Genomic DNA, 24,172 nt, shown 5'->3' with positions numbered 1-24,172 from the left:
TCATGTAGCCCTCCCAGAGGCGTCCATGTATTATATTCAGTACGCAATGTAGCCCTCCCAGAGGCGTCCATGTAACAGTACTTTTCTTTTTTTTTCATGTAGCCCTCCCAGAGGCGTCCATGTATTATATTTAGTACATAATGTAGCCCTCCCAGAGGCGTCCATGTAACAGTACTTTTCTTTTTTTTCATGTAGCCCTCCCAGAGGCGTCCATGTATTAAATTTAGTACATAATGTAGCCCTCCCAGAGGCGTCCATGTAACAGTACTTTTTTCACGTAGCCCTCACAGAGGCGTCCATATAACAGTACTTTTCTTCCTCCTCTTTTTTTTTCTTTTTTTTGCATTCCTAAAAGCGTTCGTTAACACATTTTTAAGCACTTCCAGAGGCGTCCAACTAGTCCGCCATTTGATATTCTTATAAGAATCACGCCCTCCTGATTCGCGCACGAACACGTTGGTTTCGAGACTATACGTTAATAGACAAAAGTTCCGACATACTCATAATCGCACCATGTGGGGCATACCAGTTCAATGGCAAAGCATGTACTTCGGCTTACACGGAACTGTGCAGTGCACGCGGTCCTCTGGACAATCAGCATACACTCTCAAATACTGTGATCAATAGATATACACTTCACTGTCCCATCTCCCCTTCCAACCCTTTTTCAAGTCAGCAGAACCACATCAAATACTTGATAAATCCCTCAGAACAACTTTCACAGGAATCGCGACACACCGGTTCACGTACGAACACGTTGGTTCCAAGAAAAGACGGGACGCTTGAGCCACACAAAACACCTGATATACCCGGTTCGAAACATTCGCAACAAACGGCCAGTTCACTGGTAAAGTATGCGATCTGTTTAATAACTATTAATTCGGATCGCTCGGAAATACTTTTCACTTTCCTCAATCATTCAGCCATTTCTGGTATGCGTTCGTTCGTGTTCGAACATGATCCCTTTTTCATTTCACTTGTAAAGTCGCACCTTTTTTAATAGCATACTTACAATTTGGGAGCTTGATTTGCGCCATTGTCGTGACTTTTGCCCGGTTTCCTGCGTACACCCGCCATTCCGATTAGAAGCAGATTTCTTTTCTTTTTTTTTTTTCTTTATATATTTGATTACAAATCCAAATGTTCAGACCGCTGTCTTACACGTCTGTCCAAAAACTGGCTGTCCTTTCGCTTTCTCTTGCTGATCGTCGCTCAATCCTCTCACCAAACGAACCCTCTTTTTTGTAACTCAGGATCTTAGGATTCTCTCTTGTGCCTCTCTTGTGTTGATAGCTAATCCTTTCATGATACATTCTCATTTTTCGTTACTCTCCAAGTTTCTTATCTATCCTATTCTCTACAACGATCTCATTAAATCGTATGGATTCTAGAACAGTTTCAGTCTAACAACGTTGCAAATGTGACCGGGATTACAACAATGTAGTTTGAATAGTATTCTACAAAGGGAAATCATAAAGTATTTGGACAGTTTCTCATGGATTTGAACGTAATTCTCCCCAGTTTTCCGAAGATATGAGGCTGTTGCTGTTGTACGCTTGACAGTGCATTGGGTTATCTACTACACAAATTTTTTGGGGCTCCCAACACGGCGAGGCCCTAAGCGACCTAGGCCTACTCCGCCTACCGTTTGATCCGCCGCTGGTGATGAATATGGAACATTATTTAAAGGAGCTACAAATTGCACAGTTCGCGATATATTTTATTCATGCAATGATCCCCTCCGGAAAGCGTTCTTCCCGATGTTGGCAAGTGTTAATTAAAAGCAAGAATAAAAACCTTATTCCTGTACTGCAAAACAAGCAAACCCGTCCGTTCATCATACGTACCGATGCAAAAGTGCGATGCCGTTGAAAATATTCTACTCCGCATGTTTATCTCATGAATTAGACCGTTAGATCTTCGCTTTTATTTTCTTTGCTTTGCATCCACACCGTGTCAGTTAGCCAAGGCGTGAACGCAGGAAAGGGACAGACGGAGTTATGCGTATTTCATTCCAGTGTATTGCGCAGACCACCCTCGGAAGCATAAGAAAGCTACCGAAACAACCGTCACACACCAAGGTCAGAGGTTAGGAGTCACGTCACCGACCCCTTTCTGGCTGATTTCCGCTGGCATCCGAGGTCAGCTTGTGAAGAGGCCATGTGTACGTGTGCCAACCATCGTGAAAGCTGTCGCACACGCACACTCACCCTTACGTACATGCAAGGCAATGGTATCAGCAAACAGTGTCGAATGATGCAGCAACCCCCGGGGCTCAAATAAGCCTGCAGCAAACCTTGACAGCAATGGAGGCGCATCGCATCATCACCCGATTAATGTGCCTTGTGCTTTGTACCTTTCCGTGTCCGTGTCCATGTCCGTGTGTGTGTGTGTGTATGTGTGTGTGTGTTCGAGTACTCAGCTGATTCTGGTTCATGTTGGTTCTCCCGGTACGGTTCGGTCGTGGTTTGATGATAACGGCAACGTCATATACGTACGGTCTAACCTTCGGGCTTTTGCTTTTGGAACGCGTCCCAACTTTTAATATAAATAATCGTTCCACTTGCCGTTTATTGGGAACAGGAAACGGGAATGAAGTGCCCAGAAGGGAGGGGAAGGAGAGGAGGCAAATTGTGCCCGGGACAAACGAACCACAGCCACGGGGTGACGTTCGGTGTTGGCGACGGTCTGGGGTTTCGTTTGCTCCTTTTCAAGCATTGCAGCTCCTCAGCACCAGTGGCTGCGGCTGCCGGGACGGATCAATATTTATGATGTACACGCCTTTACGTAAGCACTTGCCATGATGTCTTGCGCTCGAAATGACGACACCGGGGCCCGGGTTACGGCAGTGGTATAATGGAACGGCAACGAAGTACGTACCCGATCCCAAAACCCGACCAGTTTGACAGTGTACAATTTTCCCTTTAAAGCACAAAATTGCGCCAGCGTACAGTCGGCTGAAGTGTTTTTCCCGTTTTTGCTGCCGACCTCCATCGATTTGAATGTGACCCGACATGTTTTCCTGCGTGTAGACTCCAAAATGAGGTTTTCGGGTGAATGAAAATAAAGAAACAACAACACCGAATGCCATCGAATGTCGCCAGTTTTTTGCAAAAATAATATTCTTACGACCCCCGTGCCTACACCGTCGAACGCTTTCCACACATTCAATCACTACCAAATTCCGTATCATCGTCGAAGAAATATTACATTCGGGGGTTTGCATTCGGGAATAGAATTCGATGTGAGGGTATTTTGTTTATTTTTATGCTGCACCCTCTTCCACCCCAAACCCGACGTCATCCATACCATTAAATTGGGGCAATTTGTTTGCTCATATTTCAAAGGCAAGAAAGAAAAAAAACGCTCACCACTTGGTCGACATTCCATAGTTGAAATGCTGTTGAATGAATACTGTGCGATGTAGCAATTTTGTGTTTTATTTCACGGCGTTATAAACGGGCTCGTAAATGTGCACGTTATTTATTTTGTGCTCGATGATTCTTTAAACGGTGCTGCTGCGCTGGCGTTTGGCAGCGATCATAATTGCTTCATGATTTTTTAAATCTTTTTTAAAGGGCATCGGAACATGTGTTATACGTGATGGCTGGTGGTTGAACATTATGTTCGTTGTAGACATAACCATGGATGGGAATACCTTTAATATATCTCTAATTTAATATATCTTAATATTCAAATGAAACGCAAATCTGGAATCATTATTTAGTAAATATTTAAACTTTCAATCGCATAATCGTTAATTCTGAATTTGTTAAATTAGTGACACTTAAAATAGTTTTTCTTTTACATTAGTAAATCGTGTAAGCATTTTAAGTACCTCAAAATGTAAACTTCCATTAGATATGTTTGCATTTTGATGTTTAATCAATGTACAAAATTAGGTTCCATTATTTTGTAAACACTCATAACAAAGACCTCAAAATTAATGACTCCATCCGATGATTTCTTACAGCTCTTAGGACTACTAAATCTAGCTTTGATGTATGGAAAGGTTGGTCGTTATGTTGCCAAGGGAAAGATCTTACTGTTTTCTGCTACTTGAGCATTCCCACTCCTTGCATGGAAAATTATATCAACTCCTTGGATGCTTCCCAGCATCACTGATAGTTTACGTTTGCTAGCTACGGCCATGTCAAAACAGGAGTCAAACGCAACGCTCGCAAGAAGATATGATTAATGAAATTTGATGACGTTCCATGTCAACTTTGTCATAAATGTCAGACCTTTCGCCTACCGGACATGATACCGTCCGCCGTGACGTCTGTACGCACGGTAGCTTCTTTGTCTTTATGATTCGCTGTATGTTCAGCTTGTGCTAGTAGGCTTTGCCTGTGAAAAATCACAAATCAACCCCCAAAATATCAAAACCCGTATCGTGTGCGCAGCCCAGTGCGAAAGGGACGGTTCGTACGTGCCGTGTGTATCTCTTCCGAACAGTCTCTTAGTCTGTGGGAAAATGAGCAACTTAAGCAGCAAGTAGAATTTCCCGCTCGCATCTTGCACCGTGCGTCAAGTGAACCAGAACGAAACTGTTCGCACTTTCGCGTGATACGCACCCCGGGTCGTATGCGTATGGGCGTTACGCGAGGGTGTTTGTGTGCTGTATCTTTGGTAAGACAACATCACCGAGACAGCAAAACTCAAAGGACCAAGACCAAGACAACGCTCGGGCATTAACGACGGCACATAAACCGGGGAAGCAAAAGAGCAAAACTGCCAACACTGCACAGACCGCAGGCTCCAGAGGCGCCGCGAGTAAAACTGTGAAAGAAAAACAAATCTCAACATCACTTAATCGGCCGGGCGTTTCCTCTTGATCCGTAGCATGGGCAGGAAACAGCCTGCCGCAGTTCGTTCTCCCACTAAGCATCCCTCCCATAAAGCCCGACCACCTTCATTATGTTGTGTAATCATAAAGGAAATTTATGTGACGACTTTATTATTTTGATTAATTATGTTTGTCTCGCTCTTCACGTGTCACTGCTTCGTCGCTTTCTTTTCGCAGCACACCCGGACGGTTTGGGCAACCTTCTGCCGGCTCAAGGCAGGAAACGTGAGTGTTCGTGATGATGGAAAATAACAACTCCACCTCCGTAAGAGACATTGCGACAAAGTTGCAAACCCGACCTGACTGTGGTGTTAATGCCCGGACACGGCAGCAAATAAAGGGTTCGTCGGGAGGGGTAGACCATTTTCTTGGAAAATGGAACACCTTCGAACGGAACGCTCTCACCGAAGCTCACAAAACGCTCCGAGTCTCTGGAGATGGAAAACACCTCCCTCAGGGGGCGCCAGAAATCTGTTTCCGGACAATTTCTCCAGTGTTAGGGGGGGGTGCTGATTGGTGGAGCATTTTAATAGCGGTCTATTGAAGATATGCGAAATCCGGACGGAGGTTTACCCGGTGAAGAAACGTCAGTGACGATCTTGGCAGCCAGTGTAAAAGAGCGTCGAAAGGAATGAGCAGTTAATCAAGAAAGATGACAGCACCAATTGTTCACGATTGACGCGCACCGTTTGATGGGTGGCGTACTCTGCAGCCCAATGGTGGCCATCTTTTTTATCCCTCTACTCTGTCCCTTCTCCGGCAGGCACACAGTGCTCGGTGGAGAAAGAGACTAGACCCAAGGGTTCCAGGGGCACCGGAAGTCGGTCTGAGTAATGCTGCTAATTGAAAGTGAAAGCTGTCGAGATGGTACGTCAGTTGGCTGCGGTGGAACCTTCTGGATCCATCCGGATGATGGGCACGGTTCCTTTCACTTTTCAGACAGCAGACCGATGGCGCCAATGTTCGGTCGTTAAAAGTTCATTTACAGATTGTTAGGTGTCGTTCGAGCTCATAAGCTTTGGTTGCGGGCTCATCCGGCCCTTCACGGTTCTGCAACCTTCATTCGAAGGCATTAGCAAATTAGGCAGCTGACAACAGCTCATTATAGCAAATTCCGTACATTACATAGGTTCGCGTTAATGTTGCATCCTTTTGTAAAGTGTGTGCGAACGACGCTCTTCCTACCCTAATGAGCAGCTTTCAATGAGTTTTACATTTTATCGCGAGATGTTTAGTTATGAAGTTACTGAAAAGTTGAACATCATTGGGGATATCTGTGATCAGCTTTATGAGAAGAACATTATTATGAAGCATTGGGTGAGCTTATTCCCTATACAGTCGTTTGAAAATACTTGCTTATGGTTTTGCACTTTAGTTTAAATATCAACCTCACTGTCTAACAGGGGGTTTATACAGACCGTAAGACTTTACTTATCAAATTCAACCTATTAAGCACTCAACAAAACTCTCACGTTCAGTAGTCATATTGTATGTCATGCTGCTACAGGTAATTCCATTATCTATGATTTCAGAGTTTGTTTTGGAGCGTTTGCACATCTGCACCTAATGTAACTTAATATATCAGAATTCTAAAGAGAGATATTTATAGCTTCCATATAATTTTCCATCTGACATAATTTGTAGGCCAGTTACCGATAATGTTTGGTGAAACTAAAGCTTCATTATACACCCTGTTAGTTGTTCGTTAGATATCAGTGATGTTGTGCCGTGATGCCATCGTCTACTAAAGGCTCTCGTTTCAAGACTTTACATTATAGCTCAACCACCACGGAATCAAGCATCAAGTTGCTTGTTTTCGATGGAAAGGTCTGCTTGAACATGCAGTTGATTCTGTGACGCGTTTAAAATTGGTATACACTTCTTTAAAGGCTATATTTAGTTACAATATAGTGTAGATTAGCCATATGTCTATCGTAATAACAATATCACGTTGAATAAATTTATATTTTTCTATAAATTATTATAAATATTATATATTATTATTTTTTATATATCAAGATCATTGACGATTTATGTCGCTGTTATTGTTATTGAATACAAAGCAATGTTTGTATCATCAATCTCTTACCTACTTTGATCATGTCGCAAAGTCTGATAAATACCTGAGTGTAATTAAAGTATTTTTAAGAAGTACATTTCATAGATCACATGATAAATGAAGACCAGTGTTGCAATTACCAAATACACCCAAACCTTTAAATTATTTCTGAACAGTTGTAGGCAAACTTCAATAAGACATACATCATGGACCATCCTCCTAACTCATTTCTCATCAAGGTCTACCAACTCCACGGAGCGATAAATTTTAGCAACTCCTTGACGCCAATCCACGTTCCGCTCACGTGCTCACTCATCAGTAATCCCGTTTCCGGTTCGTCCGCATTGCGTAACACCGGCTCAAAGCGACGAAATTGGATCATTATTTTTTGGCCAGGTGTTTGATTTATGGAGATGTTACCGCTACAAAATAATGCCACGATGCCAAGCGGTGGATCTTCACGGTAGAACAAACAAGAAACAAAAAAAATTCCCCCGAGAGAACTCTCTCCAGAACAACTATCCTCCCACGTGTGGGAGTGATTCCTTCGCCGTGTCTTCTACGCATCAAAGTTGTCGAGTTTGACTAATGAGTGGCAATTTTCGGCAAAGGTGCGGCGCCGTGCCAGAACAAACACACCGTACCAAAGATCGGAACGAGTTGCGGCAGGTGCTTTGTTTATCGTTTTCCGAACGACGGGGCTGTTGTTTAGACAGGGAACAAACGCAGGATGAAAAAACTTTTTCTTCTGTTCTGTTCCGGGGCCACAAACGATGAGGACATTTTTCACCCAAAACCCCGCCAAACAATGAAGGTCCTGCCGGGGCAGAGGTGCTGACTGTGGCCTGTCCGAAGTCGTTGTTTGACAATGGATGACTTAATTAGTTAGCAACACGGGGACGAATGCGTTTGTATGTGTGGTGTGCTGGTACGTTCCGTTTGCGTCAATCTTGTGGTTCGTTTCTTGTGGGAGATGAGCTTGATAAGCGAGGCATGAATGAGCACGGATGAAGAGTTCGTTTTTATAGTCGCTTTACGCTCGGTTTGGGCTGCTCATCCATCACGTGCGCTGGGACGCGCAAATTCTTTGCGGAGAACCTGAGAACAGGTGCAATTAATATACGTCACCTCACCTGCTGCTCCGTGACCTTTCGGAACTTCTTCGCTGAGGTTGTGTCATAAAAAGTGACACTTTTTCTCGTACAGCATTCTCCACCGAGTAGGAAAATTGGTTAAAACTCTTCAAAATCAGGCGCTTATAAAAAGCAACGAGTGGTAGACAATGTATTTTATAATGGGTAACAAAAACCAAAACTCTGAAGGTAGACTGTTGTTCGTTCGTTCGTTGATGTTCAACAAACAGATTTATAATATCCATTTTGATTTTCCACGGGAACAGCACTTAATCTCAGCACACAAAACAAACAAAAACGATCCGTCCGGATGAACTGGCTCCCTACTAACGACTGCCCAAGCAGGATAGGAGCTTTTTCATCCGATATTATAAACCTTAATTCAAACCCACACAATGCTTGTTATTTTTTAACGGCGTTTTTATGGCTAAAAATTAACAAACAAAACAAAAACACGTCTGGTAATCTGAGCCGACGTATCGCCGAATCCTGATGTTTCCGGCCCCAAAACCACCCAGGACAAGGCTATAAAAACAATAACCAAACACTGCTGACAAAAAAAAAGGATGCAACGACGATACCGAAAACAACGGAACTAATGCTCGCAGTTTTTGTGACCACAAAGTTGCACGTGTTACGCTAGCGAAATTGGGCTAGGATGTATATTTTGCACTTGTGGCTGCCCACTTTTCTTCTGCCACATCACGCTGTGCAGTAAAAGGGCGGTTTAAAATATCACAGAAAAACTCCGCTTCTCCGCATTTGACAAGCTTACACGCTGAGGTTTCGGTTGAGCTTTCTTGGAAGTACAATCTCCCTAAAATAGACACTACGGTTGGCTGACGTGATTGGCCGTTGCTTACCACAGCCAACCGGAAATAAAGCCGGACCGAAGCCGTGAATGCGTAAATCGCAGAAATTGAATTCCTCCACCCAGCACGGATCCGTGGGATAAACTGCCATCGGGCAATTCGGACGGATGGAAATTAATGAAAAGTCTGTTCCGCCATGCCCATTTTTTTTTTGGTTTTCTTCAAGGATGTTTAAAAAATAAACTGAACACGGAACCGAAATTTTACAAATCATCAGCGCAAACTGTGTGGAGTGCAAAAGTGTAAACAAAAACCCAAGAAAAGTGACCAGTGGGTGGTACGTTGGGCTGATATCACTGTTTTCGAAATTGTTTTGGCGGTTTTGTACCACTGGGAATTGAAGGTGATGTTTTCAACTGTAATGCAAATTTTATCCACCGTTTCTGATTTGAACTTTAATATAACTTCGAAAGAAGATTCCATCACTTTCGGAGTAGTTAAGGATAGAAAAGTAAGATCGAGTTTGATAAGCAAAGGAAGATATTAAGATATACTAATGATCGGAAATTCTGGACAAAGGTGTTGAAAACATGTAAGATTGAATAACACTTTTAGTGTATTAATTTATCAAATAACATGCTTCATGTGCAAAGTAAAAATAATTTAGTTACGATTGTAAATATTATATACGCGGTACATGATGAAAGCGATTTTTTTAATAATATTTTCTCATTCGTTATTTTCAGAAATTGTCTGGATCACAACAACGCTAACGTATTCCTTCGCGTCATGTAGCAGAGATTGAGGTGTAAAAAAGAACATTCGAAGAAGAAAATATTTGAAGAAAGGTACAAGCAACTGGAGCCCACAGCAACAACACCTCAATCAAGGAAAGCAAATAATTTTCCAACCGTTTTCCACAATGGATCCACCGAACTGGATGAGAACGACTACTTCAGGTCGGGCGAGAGCTCTGACACGTTGCGGCTAGTTGACCGTCGACTACTTTCTGTACGCTGTCTCTCTTCCGTCTGTCTTTCATATTTCCAACAATCCTACGCACAACAAAGCAAACAACCGCACGTACACTCTGTGGCACGTGGAACGGAACAGCGATTTGCACTCGTAATAGGCAAATAAGAAACAAGCAGTGAAAAATACTTCGCGGGTTATTGTGAAGCAGCACTACTAGCACGAGCAGGGAAGGGAGAGCGAACCTCTCCTCACTAGGCCTACCGATACAGATCGCCCACTCCCGACGGTCACCCAACCGGACCAATGTTTAGCAGCAACAGCCACAGTAGCAACAGCAGTAGCAGCAGACGGATCACCAGCCTGGACCGACGACGACTGACGCAGCTGACAAAATGGTGCACGCTTTTCATCATTTTAGAGTCTACGAGCGTTGGAAGCAGTAAGTGGCCAATTGTTTCCATTGTTGATTTAAGGGTTTTTTTTCCTTTCGCCAAATGATTTAGTCATCGTGTGCGCCGGCAAGACGGCAAGCTTCGTTAAGTTAAGGGCGTCTTGGATGTTAGGTCAATATTTTTGAAATTCATTCTTAAGGCTTCAAGGCCTTACCGGCACCCCGGCAGGCCTGTGCAGAACGAACGATACATAATAGTTATCGTCCGAACCGAGCAAATTCGGCACAGTCTATACTTCCACTCGGGCTGATCCAATAAGTCCAATCGAGCAGAGTTTCTCCACGTTCCACAGCCGTAGGTAATCAATTTTCCGCTCGAATAAAACACCATCGTCACATTTTTTTTTGCCAAGGTTTAGCAATAAAATAAACCTTCCTCACCAAAGTGAGTGGAATAAAAAAAAACTGTCTGTGATGTAATCATCCACCTAAAAATAAAAGAAAAAGGCAGCAAAATGGGACAGAAATAACGTAATGCAATCAAAACAATCAACGAAATGTGACAAAGTGTATGTGTGTCGTGTTCCAGAATCGCACAGGCCACCTTAGTGCAGGTTATCCCCTTTTCGAAATAAAGGGGAGCTAAAGCTGTAGGGTTTTTTTGAGGATAATCCAGCAAAAGCAAAAAAAGATTCCGTGCAATTGAGTACACTGCTGGTGAAAACAGTAAAGAATGAACACCAACTGCACATGGTTGGTAAGGATTTTCCATTACTTCGAGCTTTTGCGTCTTCTGTTGTTTCTTTTATCACTTGTCACCAGCAATGACCTGCTGATGTGTCGGTCCATCACACTGTCCAAAGTAACATAAAGTGACAGCTGCTGTGCCCGGCGATGAAGTCTACTCAGGCAGAAACACCCAGATTTCCCAAAATTCCATTTCATCAAATACGATACCGGGACAGCTTTACGTGAAAATGATTAAAAAATGCTTTCTTAGAATTCTTACCTCATGAACTTCCCATCATCGGACCTTGCACACGTTGAAACTAACCGGATGTACTATTCAATGGAATTTGGTGTTATTGCCAGTATTCGTGACGAAGCTTCTGGATTAGGAGCTTCTAGTAAAAGCGGCAGACAGAAAGTATCGTAGTATTTTTCCTGAAACGGGCTTATGTGCTAAAAATTGGTTCATATCGACCGAACCAGTCCCGAGCGAGCGCTCGTTCCAGATAACAATAAAATAAAGTTCTACACTTCTCTATCGTCAAAAATCATCCCAATGAGGCGAGAGAACCGACACAATACGAAAAATGAAACCTGCCAGTCCCCACCGGAGCTATCGTGAGGTTCATTGGTCTAGGGGACCAATTTCTGCTATTTCCAGAACGCCCGACAATCATCAACGCTTGAGAACTGACATGAGACGAACAAAAAAATCAAGCCCATGTCGAGTTAGTACTTGCTGAAATTGAATTTTCCATTTCATCGATTATCCAGAATGGTGCTGTATAGGATCATCCTGATCATGAACGAATTTGAGAGATGAAGGTGAATGGGTGCTTTGGGGTGGTATAGAAGGAGCTTTCCCATTCCCATCTCACTCCCATACAAACCTTCCATTTTGTTTACTGCTTCAGTTCGGCAAAGTGTTGCCACTGTGTTACACTGTGAAAGTAAGGGAAACAATAAAATTTCTGCCTCAAATCCAACCGAGCTGGGGATAGGAAAGTTTTGCTGCGATTTATTTATTTTTTTTTCACAACTCGGCTTTCCCTTGTCGTACAAGTTGAATGATAAAATGGTTGGTAGGGATTCGGACGATTTTCATTCAGAATTTGTACGAAGCTGATTGAGCGCATCCCGAATCAGCACAATTCGAGCAGCTGAAAGTTACCCTGTTTTGTTGGAAAGTTTCTTCAGAAGAATGAAGCTGAAGCAAGTGTGCTCCTAATGTCGTCGAAAACGACCATCCGTTCTGGGAATTAATAAACATGGAGAAAGATTTTTGTGCGCCTTTACATGCTTTTCGATTAGATTATTGTGCGAAATTGTTACACGTTCATGTTACATGACAAGAAGAAAGACATTGATGAATTTCTTCTGCATGCCGTGAGTTTGAATTAGTCTGAATAGCATGATTCGATTCGAAACTTTATGCATTGTTTATGTAGTTTATAATTGCAACGCCTACAATTCACAATAGCATTTTTATGCTATCGACCTAATAAATCGACCAAAGATTGTAAAGAAGTGGTTGGTGGTATGAATGTAATTCAATTAACATTTTTTACTTCCGCATCACCAAGAGAGCATGAGAATTTCTGTCGGCCTAGTATCACAGTTTACACCTTTTCCCACCATCATCCTGCCAGCGTTCGCTAACCGTAAAGATTGCGTGAAAATTATTTGCTTAATTGAAAAATTTAGCACAGCCCCCGAAACGAACAAAATAACTACTTAACAATATTACGCTCGCCGACCGGCCGGTCCCGGTATAGGTAGCTGCCAACAGAACAACACGAAAAAGCAACAAACCTTACGCTTTCATAGCTTGACGCTCGATGATCGATGAGGATATTGTTACTCCTCAGTCCGACGGTACTTTCCCAACCCTACTAACGGTTCCCTAGTTGCTGTTTCTGGGTGGGAGTTTTGCACAACTTCTGCCAACAGTTACACGCTTAGTACTGCTCACCTAGGATCCCCCCGTTTGCTCGGGGATCGAGTGTAAGATTTATTTCAATTAACGCAACTTTTCCCAGAGTTGAACAGATGAGCAATACAGAGGGAGGGTTAGAGAGGATTAGTGAGGAAGAACTAATTGAAATGAAAATATGCAATCATGGCATGAAGGATGAAGCTGCTTCTGAGACGTTTGGTGATGAATGTTTCCAGACTTCTGATGATTTAGCGCTGTTGAAGAAGCGAGAGAATGCAACGGTTACAGAATTGATAGCTTTTTGAATGAGATTTTTGCGAAAGGTTTGCGATTGAAATTAGCAAAGTAAATGGCTTTAACTTTTACATCTAATTCAATTTTCACGGTCTATGTTCTAAGCATTGGATAACGCCTCATCTCAATATTGCGTGTGTACCATCTCGACTCACTTTGCTTCTATTTTTCCTTACAGGTTTAATCACTTCCGCTAGTAGTTCCACCTCATCCACCAGCAGTACAGCGGCCACTACCAGTAGCAGCACTTCCACCACCACCACCAGTCTCACCCTACCTAGTAGCAGCAGTTGGTTGGAAGGTACGAGCCACGCCAGCACCGCCGATCCTTACTCTTCAACCACAGCCGCCGTTCCTTCCATCGAAACACTGCCCCGTTTCGAAGCACTCGTGCAGGAAAGTCCAAACAGTTCCCGGGGCAAAACGCTTCCCCTATTGGGTTCGGGTGCACTCAGAGAGACCTCGGCCCAGTCGGTCCTCGAGGGTGGTCAAAGGCTATCGACCAGCAAGCGTGGTCCCAGTAGCAGTAATAGTAACACTATTAGCAGTAGAGGTAGTATCACTAGTACCAGCATTTATGATTCGCTGACAACCCGAAGGTCGTCAGGAACCGATGGCATCAGCAAACTCACAACCATCGCACCGGAACTGGTGGACGGTCTGCGAGGTAGCGGAGCGAGCAGTAGTTTTAGTAAAATCACTAGCGCCAATCTAATACTCGCCGAAGGTGGCCACGGTGAGTCCGGCAAGATCGGACCGGGTCAGAAGGTGCCCGTGGGATTCTCCGGCAGTAGCAGCACCAGCAAGGTGGGCTCTGGGAAAACTTCCAGCACGAAAGGGGGCTCGTCGGAGGTTGAACCAAGTGGTAACCGGCTCGAGGGTGGCGATGTGACCACAGCTGAGGGTAATTTTAGTAAAATGTACTTCGAAACCGACAACCACACCACCATTGCATCCCAGGTTGGCTCGATAGCGGTGTTGCCGTGTGCAGTACGTAACATAGGCGAAGGTGTGGTAAGTATTGGCCTTTGTTTGATGAATTTCTCACTACTGTCGTCTTAATTTACGGCATTATACGCCTGTTTCCCATTTGCGATGTTTAGGTGTCGTGGATAAGGCGAAAAGATTATCACCTACTCACGATCGGAGTCACCACCTACAGTAGTGACGAGCGGTTTAACATCATCCACTCAGAGGACACGGAGGTAAGTCAGTATGTTGCTTGTGACGTTGCTTGTGTGCTTTTCACGTACTTGTCACTTCGTGCGAGTTGTTGAAGGTGTGCAGGCATTTAAAACACTTTTAATTTCACTCATCACAGTTATACTGCTTCAAATGAATACACAGACCAGTTCGTATGGCTCATTTTCGTCGATTTATAAGGAAAGAAATGAATTTATAAATAAATTTTAAGATCAAATGGAGGCGCATGGTTGTTCACAATATTGATCTGGCTGCGTAAACAACCATGCGCCTCCATTTGACCTTATAATTTATTGGCCTCATATACGAATTGGCCTATGTATTCATCTGAAGCTGTGATAAGTGAAATTAAAAGTATATTAAATGCTTGCAAACCTTCAACAACTCGCACGCGGTGACAAGTTCTGTGCGAAGCGCACCATGGGACTTTATACGGCGCGCACATCTCTTTGATCATGTCTAAGTACCCTACGGAACAACGCTCTGGCATTTGATCCGGCGATTCCATTAAGAAATGAACAAATGCATCAAAACCATACACAAGGCAGTGTAAGAGAGCGAAAAATAATACTTCAACTACAAGTACCACCAGAGCGGTCGTCCCCTTAAGCAATCGCGTAGACAGCCTTCATCATCAAAGTGACTGCGGCAGTACATGTCGAACGGTATGATGAAACGGTAGTATTTGCTGACGTCTTACACTCGCATCTTCCGTGTCACGTTGGATGAACCGAGTTCGATGCTCAGTCGAGGTACCAGAAATGCCACCGAGTACGAGTGTCCGTAAACAATTTTTAGTACCTCATTTCGGTTGGCCCTATCATTCTGGCGTGATTTTCATTCCTTCTTCTTCTCCTGATCCCCCTTTCGGCGATGGTGGCTCGTGAGAGCGTAAATCCGGGTTTTATGTGTAACTACCGATGGGATTTTAAGAGCCATCCTTCAGGAACGTGCCGGAACGGAAAGTGATTGCATTGGACGGTAAGAGCCAATGGTCTAGTAAGCTTGTAGAGATGATATAAATGATTCTGGATGAACGGTGAAAAAAATCTTAGTGTGACATAGCATAATTGTGCGAAAACAACCCTAATGAAAGAGAAATAATGTAAAGTGCTTCTCAATTTTGTTTACAAAAAGTGAATATCGTCCTATAATCTATGAAAGTTACATGAAACATTGTTTAGAATTTAACGTAAAACCCATATAAAATATTTCAGCAGAAGAGTTTTCATGCTGGCAAGAAGTTTCTACCTTACTTAACAAAATTTCCTTTCGCTGGTGCGTGCGTCAGGGCTATCCACACAATCGCATCAACAAAGCTGCACCAGCCCGAATGTGAATGAACTACGGTAGAATGCGTTTGTAACAAACGAAATTATTACACTTGGCTGGTTGGCTGGCATTAAGTGCTCTTCAAGGAAAAAGACGCTGAGTTTGCTGGTGTGCTGGAAGATTTTTTTTTGTCGTCTCACCCCGTCCTGAAAAGTGTACCCTGCAAGCCAATACGCTCGATGGCGATAAGTGACGGTGAGCTTAAATTATTCATGACTTGAGACAGATGAAAGATGCGAACGTTCGCTGCTTAGGGTAAAGGCAGAAACGTCTAACAGATGGGAAGTCATTTTTAAACGACGTAAGACATAGTCCGTCAGTCTCCGTGGCTGCTCGGTTTTGTGCTTACACTTCTCTCGTTAGAAGAAATTTAAGCAAATTCATCTGAATCCATTTAAACAGTGCACGTGGTACGGCGAAAGTGGTCCGAGAGGAAAACTCATTCAACACACTAGACATTTCCACTTTCCAGGAAGTGTGTGCCAGGACTTCTATTTCCCTCCCATTCACACACACACACGCACACGCGCACACACACACTTCATGTCATCACCAACGGGAATTCCCGTATCAATCAACCCATCCTGGCTAGCGGCCACGCTGAGTGCGCTCGTCGCAGATGCAATTGAACATTTTAGCACCATTCGCCAGCGCTTGGCATCCGACAAGCGTAACCCGAAACTATGCACTGGATGGAATTTGAGTGTGGGAACAGGCTCCTTACTCGAAAAGCGCACCTAAGAGCGTTCCAGTTTGTGGTTTTAACTCACATTTCGATCCCGTGCCATTTGGGTTGGCCCTTCGCTAACTGCACAGTGGGAATACTATGGGAGAAGATGTGGACTACTATTTTACGCCTTTCAACGGAACAAATAATACAATTTAACATTCGATAAACATTTTCGATAATTGAATTAATTAGATTTGAAGTGAATAATGTTTTGCTTTCTGCATTTCTAAACTAACTACAATTAATCAACAGTATGCCACTAAAAATATTATTACGGATACATCACCATTTTGATCCTTCGAATACCACTGTGCACACATTTGACCGAATTTTCGAGAATCTTCTTCCCATTTGGTTACATTATTCACTAGTCTCGAGTATTTCTTGCCATAAGCATCCGCCCTCGCGTGCAAATTCAATCATCATCATCGTCATCAGCAGCACGGTTGCATCGCGTAGTGCAACAGCAGAAGCACATCCGGATGCATTAGCTGCCCAAACCGCAGCTGCACCGAACCGGAAAGCGTACGCCCATCATTCACCGTCAATCGGTTGTAATAAATTTTATCCATGTGTGAGTCGGCACCGGTCTCAGCACTCGTTAATTATGCTATCCGATTCGCCGAGTTCAAATGTTCTTCAACGGCAGCAACGGGTTCCACACTCACACTGAGCTGAACAGGAATGAGTGAAAACGTACGGCGCTGAGTGATGAAGCATTTGAGCAATTCAAATCAACAACCCAAATGGCGCACGGTAACAGAGCAAGCTTTTGTTCCAGTGTGGGTAACGTTTGTTGCGCAATTAAGCTAAATAATTTAATCGCTACGTGTACACACCATACACCTGCAACACCAAACAACATGCAATTAAATTTAGCTTGCTATTTTCTCTTACTTTTTCGCTTCGAAGAATAAGGCCATAGGGAAAGGGGCACAAAAAAGTACACTTCTTTAACTCACTCACTCCCATGCGAGTTCCGCGTACTTGCATTCATCACATTGCTTCCTCCTGCGGCAGTACTTGCGAAGCGAACAATTATTCACTGCGCGCTTAATTAACTTTCCTTCCCACGAGCGTCAACTTATCGATTACATTTGAAGCCGGGCCAACAAGTCCTAACTGTTTTTAAATCAGCCCTACAGCTTTTGTGGTGCTATTTGCAAGGGTAATTACACAGTGGTTCAATAAATTTAACCAACCGTACAAACCAAAATCCAAACCATTTGGACGATTTTGAAGTACTTTCAAGTGAGATGTTAGTTGTTTTTGTACGGTGCGAACAGAAATCACGAAGTCACAAGTTACTCCGGGAACGAGAATGCTTTCCTGTTACGTTGACGTTGTCGCAACATGGAACAAAGGAAATACAGTGCGTAGCAAGAAAAAGTTATCCTCGTTTTATCATTCTTTGACACTTCTTTACAAAAAATTTTCTTGGCTGTATAAAGTAGCATCAAAGAATGTTTTTAAAACGTGAAATCTTTTGGATATACACATTTCTAAAAGAATGAGTAATTTGTAACAGCTCTCTTGCTTGCCAGCGACTGTACATGATCAACAAAGGTCTCCTTGCGACAAAAATTCGATGCACGTGTGTCGCGGATCACCACCCAACCCCAGTTCTCCGTAAAGCTACCAAGCTACTTTCGCTTCCATTTTTAAACATTTTGCCTCCCCAAGGAAATGTGTTGCTTCCGTTTAAGCTTCCGCAACAGAGGCTGAAGCACGGTGTACCGAGTACATCAGAGCGTTTTGTAGCTTATTTGTTTTTGGCACGTCTCAGAACCTTAGCTGGTAATTACCGAGAAGAAAAGGTTTCGTGACGAAAGGAAAGGCTAGCAGATTCCGACAAACAGCGAACAGGGAAATCGAAGCGGAAAAAAGCCTATCAAATCAAGCACGATTTGCTACTGTATTCGCACTGGGACTATGGTTTTGGACTTTGTGATTTCCGGTACTGGAACGGTTTGCTGAATTTCGTACGATTTTTCACCCAGTTCGGGTTAGGCTTAGGCCGTGTTCTTGGGATGTTGTTCCATCACGCTTCTAACTCCTACCAGGCAGCATTGAAAGAAGATGAATTCGTTATGCGTTTTTTTACGCGCTCAAAGCACGCAAAACTTCTTGCGTCCAATTTTGGATCCGGTACGGCCCCCATCGGTGCAGAACCATTAGTCCGGCTAAACGACTGGGACGGAATGTTGTGTACCCGGGGAGCGACCCAATTGAGCTAATGCTCGCATTCGCTCACCTACTATCGCCCCCTGTGAGCACGAGGTGGTCAATAAAATTTGCTTTTATCGCTTCTGCCACCCAGCTCCGTTGGCCTTGGGCAAATACGGTGGAGCTTGAGAAGCGAAAACACAGACTACACGACCCACGCGGAAGGCGTGGAGCGAAATAATGTCCCATCGGTCAACGTTTGAAGCCGCCACTATTAAGCGTGCTAAGTCGTGACCGGCATTCCCTATCAGTGGATGCTTTGTATCGATCCGGACCGGCGAATAATGACCGACGGGCCTGCGGTCAGAAGCGATGAAGCCGACACTGCGCGGCATTACAGTGAAGGCTGGGAGCGTGAGAGATCTGCGACGCTACCGCCACGCTAGCATTGATGTTTATTGTCGTTTTCCCGGACAGAAAACCATGGCGAAACATGATGCTACAATAATGGCTGGCAAAGGTTATTTATACGCTGGTAATTTCAATCAAATCAAGCATTTTTGCAGGTCGATGTAAATCGTTTTGCCGATGAATTGAGCTGTGAATGTGTATTGGTTAGCTTGATTGTTTTATTGAAAGCTGCATTGGACAGCTAATAAGAAGCATGTGGTGTATTAAAGCGTAAATAATTCAAATCGATTTATTTATTTACTAGGTGAAATCCATTTGCATACCCTAAGGCGTATTTGATGCAATATCACTTGTCATAACCAATGATACCCTAAAGTATGCAAGCTGCGTTGCTGTTCATTGGTGGCGTCCTTTGATAGGAATCAAATACTATTAATTTAATTAAACCAATTGAATTCATTGTGTTTTTCCTTCTCTTCCACAGGAATGGCCACTACAGATAAAATATGTGCAGTTACGAGACGCCGGTCTTTACGAGTGTCAAGTTTCAACCCATCCTCCGACGTCAATCTTCGTCAAGCTGGACGTAGTTGGTATGTACCTCGTAAATTTGTCTTAAATTATTATGTTATTTTATTACTCTCTTGTAATGAATTCATTTATTAAATTGATACATATAATTTTTGCTTTGTTTTTGTAATGCAGAAGCAAAGGCGGAGATTTTCGGCCCGTCGGAAAAGTATCTTAAACCGGGCTCGATGCTCCGGTTAACGTGTCGCGTCGTACAAAGCAACGAGCCACCGCTGTACATATTCTGGTACCACAACAATCGCATGATCAACTACGATGCACATCGGGGCGTAAACGTATCGACGGAAGCGGGTATGTACAACACTATTTGCCACATCTAACCAACGTTGGCATGAAAACAGTAACAAAAAAAAAACAAATTCGCACTGTACTTCGATTAAAATAAACCTTTCAATTTCCTTACTTTGGAAAGCACAATTAAATTAATGGTCTACCATAATTATACAGGAAAAAGAAGCGTTATGCACTATCGTTTACATATTCAACATTTATTCCCTTTCCCAAGCCACTTGGTTTGAGAGCAGATCCTTTCAACTTCGTCCTTGTTTACTTTTTCCTGCAGACAATCGGTACTCGGAGCTTGTCATTTCACACACCAATACACTCAACTCGGGAAACTATTCGTGCGTTTCAAACAATGCCGTCGCTGCATCTACGCTAGTGCACATTCTGAATGGTAAGTAGAGATGATCATGCATGCAAACATTAAAAACCAGCGTTAATTTAAATCGTACAACTGGGATAAAATAAGTTTCAAATCAACGATAGAAATGCATTGAAGTTTTTCTGGAGCACTTTGCGTATTTTTAATTTAATCAAATTTCCCGTACTGCTTTTCCCACTGTTTCATTTGCTTCAAGTATGTATTATCATTTCATTTCAATTTTTATAAACTTGGGGTTTTTATTTTCAAACGTATGTAGCTTTTTTGAAGAAAAACGGATGAATTTACTATTTTAATTGTATTGTACCTTTCCACATCAGGATCAATTTTAACCTTTTACTTTTGGGCTTACAGGACCCCCATTTTAAAAATAGCCATACAATATACATATTTACGACCGCAAAACGCATCATTTGCCGTAAAAAATGGATGAATTATTATCATTCTCATTCCAAATAAACATAAAATTTCCATATCGATTCATAAGCACTGACATCATGTGCAATCATGTCACAGTTATCGGCACCTTTTGTGCTGCCACCTTCGTGTTCGTGGCTATTAAAATTGTAACAGGACAACAATAAATGTGTGACAGTCGTATCCACCGCGGTCCACCCCATACCCGGCTGCTTGGATTCATCCTTTCCGCCCTCTCGCTCACGCTCTTTCTTTGGCTTCTTTCTCGGTTCGTTCTCTACAGGCGAAAACCCGGCAGCCATGCAACACGGTGATCATGGAAATGCGGTCCTGGTGGCATCACATATTCATCTGCCGCTGGCAATTGTAACATATCAGGTCATCAATTTCGTCTTAAATATGCATTGAGTTCACTGCACAACGAGGACAATGCCGACTAAAAGTGGCACGTAACGATGTGCGAATGGAAGCGACAAAATGAAACCCATGCGCGCAGCGAAATCAACGTCACAGCGTGTGCATCCTGTGCATGGGGAGAAAACGCTGGATGCAGTTGTTGTAATGGAACCATTGCGTAATGATTGAAAATCAGCTGCTCAGCTGCTGCGTACAGTTCGGTTGAACTTAAAAACAAAACTAGTGTAAAACGAATCGGGTCGAGTTTCGTTACACAATTAAAGCTTTGCTCTTACCCGGGGAAGAAAGTGCCCGTGTGAGTGTGCATATGTGTGTGCGTGTAACGAAGATTTGATCCTAAAGTTCCCTTACACTTGGCGTGTGAGGTGTGAGCAGGTGTGAGTAGCGACCCGTTTAAAGCCGTGAATACGTTGTGTGATGAACAGAGAAGGAAAGCAGTGACACATTGTACATATAGGTAAATGAAATGACATAAATCAAATTTAACGTAGCGTTTGATGTAACTTTGTATGGTATTTGTAAAAGATAGTAAATAAACATCGGCGATGCATTGCACACGGAACATACACCGACAATGCTATGAGGCGAAAACCACATTCTGCTCCAACAACTAAACAAACAAACACAAAGATTCAACTTTGTAAAAAAGAAAAAAATACAAATATTCCACTCCTTTTGTTCCTTTTTATTTTTTAACCAACTCGAACATTTAAAACACATCGCGAAATAACGTTTAAACTCTGTACTTGCACGGAGCAGAACAGTTAAGGAGAGTTTAATTTGTCATATCACTTAAAATAGTATTATTTCATATACACATGAAACGATGGTGAAACAAAATGTTTCAAAGAAACAGAGCTCCACTCGAACGCGACAGAGAAAAGAATCCAATTTCCAAACTCATTAACTCATTACTTCAACAGCGAAGGTTAAAAAGGGGAAAAGAAATAAAACAAAAATCAACCGTAAAACCCATTTGCCTATCATCGATGGGCATTGTTTGTGAAGAATAAACGTTGACAAAAATGATAAACGAAAACTCTGTTAGCTAAGTGTAGATTGGTTCCGGAAATGGAGGAGAATTGTATTTAAAAACAAAATAATATTAAAACAAAACCATCCCCCTCCCACATTGAAATACATTCCAAAACTAATGCAAGATGTCCCTCTACAGAGAACAAAACAAACAAAACCCAACCAAAACACTGTAGGTCTTTAAAGTACAGCTGACAGCTGCGATATAAGACGATTGTACATAAACGAAAAAGGAGCGCTGTCGACAAGCAAAAATGCTACGCGAAAACAACACGAGCAGCACCATGTGAGCATGTCCAACTACAAATAGCAGTTAATAAACGACAAGGACAAGCTCTGTACACTGAACGAGGAAAAACAAAACTAATTTCTCATAAACAAAACGAAGCGAGTAGGAAACAAAGACGCTGATAAAGAAACAAAAAACAACAACCGTGAACGGGGCGCGATACAGAGGGACAAAACCACCTGTCGCCTGAATGCATGCAATTTGTGTGCAGGCGAACCCTTTTTTTCTGCGGGTGTGAATCAAACATCCCGCGTAACAACTGTGAAACACAAAGCGGTTTAATAAAGGTAAATATATTTGGATTATAACATTATCTACGTAATTACGACAACTGGAAAGAAAGTATTATAGTATTACGTATTGTTAAATTATATATCATTTAACATTAGTATCTATCATGAAAAGCGTTCTAGTGGTAAAATTGCGCCTGAAAGTATGCAATTCGGTTGGCGTAATCATTCATCTACGCCAAAATGAATGCAATGTATTTATTTTCTACTGTGTTACGCTTTGAAGTCACTTATTAATACCATCTTTACCACACTGTGTATTATTTCCCGTTGATCGATTCCGAATAAAGTTCGATTCATTGTATTTCCGTGAGGTTCGTTTGTATTGATTTCCCACCCTAATGGTACCTGGATAAACGGGAAGCCCTGCTCAGCCTCGTTACGTCAAACGGGGGAATGCTCGGGACGACATTCCTGTGTCAATGCCGAATGTTAACAATGTGATTTCACTTCCGTAAATGGAATTTCCCATCTGCAGCTCGCTCCATCATCTTCTCCTGTTCGAATCGGATACGAACCGTAATGATAAACGCTAAAGAACAACAGGGCAGAGCAAAAAAAAACATTGAACGAGCACTGAAACACATTTACCTCTCGTTCTTCACCTACGCAATCCCAACCTTGGGCAGGAAGAGCTCATTCAAAACGACCTCATTCTCGGGGTACTTTTCGGCATATTCTTTGCCATTCTCGCACCTGCCCTAACGGAGTTCCGACCCACGGTGCGTTTGTGGCTGTGTTTGAGAATTTCAAGACTTAAGCTCCATCTGCACGATGTAAGCCAACGGAGAACATTTCCCCCTTTTCCCTCCCAACACCGGCCTACGACACGCTCACCCTCCCCCCCAAAGCTGTTAACAGTTTCCACATTTCTTGTTCCTTTTTCCATTTGAACTGCGCGCTGTACACCAATTTCAATGCATAATAATCGAGACACAGCACAAGAGCGACGCAGTAGGTGCGAGCGCTACTTTACAGCCACAGTGATAATGTAATAATCCGGTGAATGGCATTACGGTGAATTTATCGATTATGAGGTTTTCGGAATGTTGGTGATCGAAAATGGGTAGGTGTGTGTAAGCTCCGAACCGTAGCGTAAGAACCTTCTTTCCAACGCAATTTCGGTACCGACCCGAAATTGATTGGAAGAAAGCTATAGCGTAGTATGGGCGGCGACATTGTACCAGCGCCGTACACAAACGCTATAATGAGCATTTGCATAAAAAGGCAATATAATTTTTTTTTTACCACCCCCAATGGTCGATAACGCAACGTACTTTCTTTTGTATGTAATGCAGAATAAGGATAATACGCTTTGTATTTCTATCGTATCACATATGTTTTTATTTAACTGTTTTTTTTTTTTGCTTTTGTAATATACAAATAGCGCCAGTAATAAACATCATTGATCGCACACAAAACATTCTTTCTTCCGTTTAGTCATGCAGA

The 24,172-nt window shown here is 42.8% G+C and overlaps 1 protein-coding gene across 1 annotated transcript; it reads left to right on the top strand.

Moving 5' to 3' along the window:
- Positions 1 to 10,059: 10,059 nt before the first annotated feature.
- Positions 10,060 to 22,730, top strand: LOC128301850 (uncharacterized protein DDB_G0271670-like). The gene is made up of 7 exons (XM_053038498.1): positions 10,060 to 10,267; positions 13,357 to 14,192; positions 14,282 to 14,383; positions 19,505 to 19,613; positions 19,726 to 19,902; positions 20,174 to 20,287; positions 20,976 to 22,730. The coding sequence occupies exons 1-7, from the start codon at positions 10,132 to 10,134 to the stop codon at positions 21,098 to 21,100; spliced, it is 1,599 nt and encodes a 532-aa protein (XP_052894458.1). The 5' UTR covers positions 10,060 to 10,131; the 3' UTR covers positions 21,101 to 22,730.
- The last annotated feature ends 1,442 nt before the right edge of the window (positions 22,731 to 24,172 follow it).

Source organism: Anopheles moucheti, chromosome 3 (assembly GCF_943734755.1).
Source record: "Anopheles moucheti chromosome 3, idAnoMoucSN_F20_07, whole genome shotgun sequence".
NCBI lineage: Eukaryota > Metazoa > Arthropoda > Insecta > Diptera > Culicidae > Anopheles > Anopheles moucheti.
Note: the sequence above shows the minus strand (reverse complement) of the source record. Positions and strands in the feature narration are given on the sequence as shown.